The sequence below is a fragment of the Bos grunniens genome, chromosome 3, assembly GCF_055505025.1.
Source record: "Bos grunniens cultivar Pamir isolate PY7600 chromosome 3, Bosgru_T2T1.0, whole genome shotgun sequence".
NCBI lineage: Eukaryota > Metazoa > Chordata > Mammalia > Artiodactyla > Bovidae > Bos > Bos grunniens.
Genome location: NC_141167.1, coordinates 104,513,339 through 104,518,327, shown reverse-complemented (window position 1 = coordinate 104,518,327; position 4,989 = coordinate 104,513,339). Strand labels below are relative to the sequence as shown.

The window sequence follows — 4,989 nt, the reverse complement described above, 5'->3', positions numbered from 1 at the left end:
TGACTCGGAGGAAGACTTTATTTCACCCCCATCACCCTGCCCCACAGCGAAGGCAGCCCTGAGGCCCTAGGTGGGCAGTGGCTGGCCTCCTGATTAGTGGCTGTGGCCATGACCGCCGTGGCTGTGGCCGTGACCTCCATGGCTGTGGCCGTGGCCATGGCCATGGCTGCCCTGGTCGTGGCTGCCCTGGTCAGGGCTGCCCTGGCCAGAGCATGAGCCTGAGCCACCCTTCCCGTAGCCTGGCCCGTGCCTGTGGCCTTTTCCTGGGGGTGCGGTGTTGTGCATCTCCTCGTGGGAGGCTACCGTCAGCCTGGCCACCAGCATAATGAACTCCTCGAAGCTCAGCTGCTTGTCTACATTTGTGTCCAGGTCCTCCATGATCTCATTGATAGCATCTTCATTCTTCTTCTGCTTCTGCAGGTGGGAGACACAGGGTGTCAGGGCTGGGTGTGGTCAGGGCTGGGGACAGGTAAGAGCACTGCAAGTGACCCGATGGCAGAGGCATAGGGACACTGGGCTTCCAGGCCTCAGTTTCAGCATCTATTAGATACTTTCTAATTCCTTCCGCACATAACCCGGGCACCACGATTCTCTCCCTTATACAGGAGAGGATCCAAGGTCAAGTGACTTGCCCAAGGTCACGCAGTAAGTACGGCGATGTCTCCTCACTGGGTTCTTACGACAATTATAGAGAGACTTGGAATTCCCTGAGGAACACTTGCAAAAATGGTCTTGCAGAGGGTAACTAGCTCGTGCAGATTGCCAAGGCTTGGGAGTGGAAGGGAGGACACCCACGTTACAATCTGACCCAGAGCTTGGACTTGTCCCGTTCTCACAGCCTCCCCTCCCCTCCCTCTCCAGGCTAGTGACCCTCATTTCAACCTGTAGGGTGGGAAAGCATCTGAAGGAAATGAGATGGTGTGATAAGTGTGCAAGGAAGGGCATGAGGGGAGGATCCAGGCCCCCCTGGGCTCCAGCTCTGCCACCCACTGGCTGGGCACTTTTGCTGAGTCTCCTCTTGCAATGCTTCACCATGATCTCCTCTTCTGTACCTTTGCCATTGTCCTGGCAGAGCCGTCACTCCTGAGCAGCCCCCGGGCAGGGACCTGGCTTTCACTCCTGGCCTATCTGCTCTGTATGTTGGGGGTGGTGGATGGGGTGGAGCAGGGGTCACACAGAGAATCTTGCCCACACAACATCTTGGCTGTATCGTCTCTTGTCCCCCCTGACCCAGAGTCTGTCTTGCTGAGTTCTGCCCCTGCGGGGAGCTGTCAGCATCACCCCGGCTCTGTCTACTGCAATTCTCCATCTTACAAAGGTGGGGGGGTTGGCCCAGGCAGTGCTGGCCACCTATTCTGGGCTATCCTGCTCCAGAAATGGAACTGAGACTGGAACTTACATGTCCCAGCCTTCTGAGCACAGCATCTGTGTCCCCCAAGTCACCAAATTTGCAAAGAAAACAAAAAGATCCAGTGGAATGAATCTTCCTTTTCTTAGAGCTGCCGGATCATTTTCAGATCAGGGAAATAAACTAACATGTTATGGAGCGCTTTGTCCATACTGGTGCTGGGCTGGGTCCCTTCCCACACGCTGTTTATTTGTTTCCTACCTGAGAGCCTTTGGATTAGAAAAGTCCTCTTGGGTCTTCTAAGTTCATCTGACGCTTGGAGGCTCATTAGCTTCCTTCCAAGGGTCGTTGTCACTTGCTTCCCCTAGCCCCTTCCCAACACTCAGGTTTCAGCTCAAAGGTCACCGCCTTGCAGGGACCCTTCACGTATTTAACTAGTTCCCTGTCTCCTGCCCAGTCCACATTGCCCACAGCACTCTTTTGGCAGTGGATCTCTCTGTGTTCTTGATTGGTCAACACATTTGCCATGAGTCTCTCCCCTTAAGACAGTGGGTCCCTGTTGGCCACTACGTGCCCCGCCTGGGATGGAACCCAGCACACTGCACAAGCTCAGGCTGTTGGTACCAGCTACTGTGGACCGCCTCTAGTGACAGGGTCCAAATCCTGCTCTAAACACGGAGCCCACTGCCTTTGGAGGCTGGGTCGAGGGGCAGGAACATTTTCCTTGCTGGTTGCAGACTGTATCCCCATTCTCCATCCTTAGCCCAGACTGAGTCAGGTCTGCCGGGAATCCAGCCTTACCTTGAGAAAGTTTGGCAGCTCTTTTTGCACCAGCTGTTTGAATTCTTTCTGGATCAGGGTGTCCGGGTGCCCTAGCCGTACAGAGTACTGGTGGAAGATGTTGATGATGGTTTCTATGCTGCTTTCCATTTGTGACATTTGGTCCTCCATTTTCCCGCCTTCTGTTTGAGCAACGGAGTTGGGTGCTTAGAAGACTGTCAAGCTTCCTTGGACCCTCCTACTGTCCGCACACAGGAATGAAGAGGAAAATACAGAATGAAAAGAAATTGGGGACTGCAACTGAACTGGGAGATGACCCAGTTCCAGACATGAGAGGAATGGCTTATAGAATGTCTAGGGAATGCCCAAAAAGAAGCCTTTGAGGATAGGAGACTGCAGCAGAGCATGACCTAAGAAAAAGGGAAGGAAGCTTTAAAGTGAGCAGTCAATCAAGGAGGGCGTCCAGGTTTGAAAGGAAGATGGGGAAGGGGAGTGAAGAGTCAGTGGGCAGGCTCCGGCCCCGGGGTAGCTGGCAGCTCACTTACCCAAGCCGAGAAGCCTCGCAGAAGGGTTTGACAGCAAGATGTGGGCCCAGTTTTTATACACCACTGATCGAGACACTCAGCCCTCTCGTGCGAAGATTGCTTCATAGGTGAGCCTATGTGGTAAGCCCAGGCTGGGCTGTTTCACTGCCAGGAAGGGGGCTGGGCCAGGACAGGAAGTGTTCACAGAGCTCTTTTTGACTTTTTGTGAAATTCCCAGCCCTGGCCTGGAGCTGGTTTGGGAGGAAGCTGGTTGGCTTGGTCCACTTCCCCTCCACCCCACGCCCCTGTCCCCCTGAGTGAGGTGGGAAGCAGGCTGCCTCTCTTCTGGGACCCCTCTCTCAACAACCACCAAGGTTGTGCTTCCCACCTGTGATAGCCAGGGGCTGGTGGTGGGCTGAGGACCCCTGAGGTGGCCAACCCACTCTGGCTCCCGCTGTGGCAGCCCAACAAGGATGGCTGAACTTCCTGCACCTGTCTGGCTCTGGCTTTTAAGAGGGAGAGGGGTCTGCCTCCATTGTTTGAGCTGATGGAGGTGGTGCAGACGACAGCCTGCAGCCATCCTGCGCGGTTCCCTCCTCAGTTAGGGAATCTCTGTTTTAGGCTATGGGGCAAGTTCGCCTGGGTGCCCCTCTGTGTGCATCCACAGCGCCCTCTGCTGCCTCTATCAGGGCATGTTTCGCTCTGGACCAAGGATCCGAGACCCAAGCTCACAGGAGCTAGAGTCCTGGAGCCAAGTGGTGAAGCAGTGTGGGCTGGCGAGCACCAAGAGCACCATCCGTAGTGTGACTTGTGACAGCAGACGTGGGTCTCAGGGTTGGAGAGACTAGAGAGTGGTGGGGACTGTGGCAAAGGACAGCATTCCCCACTTGAGGGGGCCGCTGTTACTCAACCTCAAGGGAAGGCAGCACGTGAGAGAGTGGATCATTTAACGGACCTTTCAAAGGTTCAGGAAATCTGATTTTTTCTGTGAAAACTCTTGCTTATAAGATTTGTCAACTACTTTGAAAGGAAAATAAAAACATTAGCTATGAAACATGGTATGCGCTGAACAAAGCATGGTTGCAGGGCAACGCCTGAAGTTCTTGTGTTTCAGGTCTCTCTCCTCCACTCTGCTGAGGTTCCCCGAACCAGGGATGTGGCCTGAATCACCTCTGCGGTTCCAGGATGGAGCAAGAGCCTGCTCGGTAAATGTAGAATGAACAGTTGTTGAATTAATAAATGCAGGAATGGGGAAATGAGTGAGTGTGAAATACACACAGGTCTGTTTGTTGCCCCGTGACTTTCTGCAGAGATGTTGGCTGGGACCATGCAGTGTTGGTTAGGATGGAAGTGAATGGGTAGGAGGAGAGAAGGGTTGGTGGTTGGTGGAGTGAGCAGCTGGACAGGGCTTCGAAACAGAAGGGAGTCCTCACTTGGGGGTCCTGCTTTGGCAGTGAGTTCCCTCATGGCAGAAGGCGGTGGCAGGGGCAGGGGACTTCCCTGGTGGTCCAGGGGCTAAGTCTCCATGCTCCCAATGCAGGGGGCCTGGGCTTGATCCCTAGTCAGGGAACTAGATCCCACATGCCACAGCTAAGAGTTCACATGCCACAACTGAAAGACACTACATGCCCCAAGGAAGATCAAAGATCTCAGAACTCAGAGCCTGTGCAGCAAAAAAAAAAAAAAAAAAAAAGGCCTTGGTTGGCAGACCTCATGGTCCCAGGCTAACCCAGGCCTGGGTGAGGCTGAGGCTGATTGTAGAGGCTGTGACCTGGGTTGGCTATTTCTGGCTTGGTCAATAAGTGCCCAGATCCCACCCAGCCTCCTCATTGCCAACCAAGGCCAGAGGTTGGAAGGAAACAGTGGTGGGAAGTGGGGTCTTCTCATAGAGAGACATTCAGAGCTGCCTGAGTGGGCATGAATTGGGACAGTTTTCCTGGTTCTGGACAGGGGGCATGGCTTCCTCAGCTGTGTTAAAAGCACACAAGCAAACAAGGGAGCAGGCAGACGCTCAGCAGCTCGAGACCTATCAGTGAGCTTGGTCACCCCTGAGGCCACGACCAAGAGGGGTCCCAAGTCTAAATCCTTTCCCCTGACTCCTTCTTGCTGTCTTCACTCATAATCTCTGTGATTTCTGGGGAGTTTTCTTTCCCCATTTTCTGTTCCCTGGCTCCCGTTTTTCCAGTCCTTCTCTCCTATCTCTTGTGGAACCTGGTTTTTGTTCTCAGTGCGTCCCTGAAGTTCCAGAGCCTTCCAGAAATTCCTGATGAATATCTCAGCGTGTCCCTGTTGACCTCCTCTGCCTTGCGGGAATCCCTCTGAAACAGGAAATAAAGA

General features: G+C 53.9%; 1 protein-coding gene across 3 annotated transcripts; it reads right to left on the bottom strand.

The window, feature by feature from the left end:
- S100A9 (S100 calcium binding protein A9) lies at positions 1-2,822 on the bottom strand. Of its 3 annotated transcripts, none has more exons than XM_086392752.1 (3): positions 2,674-2,822; positions 2,150-2,366; positions 1-414 (listed from the first exon to the last, which is right to left on the bottom strand). In XM_086392752.1, the coding sequence occupies exons 2-3, from the start codon at positions 2,297-2,299 to the stop codon at positions 94-96; spliced, it is 471 nt and encodes a 156-aa protein (XP_086248878.1). In that variant the 5' UTR covers positions 2,300-2,366; positions 2,674-2,822; the 3' UTR covers positions 1-93. The 3 variants fall into 3 exon arrangements, with proteins under 3 accessions (XP_086248878.1, XP_086248877.1, XP_086248879.1); XM_086392751.1 differs by having other exon boundaries at positions 2,150-2,369; positions 2,674-2,813; XM_086392753.1 differs by having other exon boundaries at positions 2,150-2,310; positions 2,674-2,812.
- Positions 2,823-4,989: the final 2,167 nt, after the last annotated feature.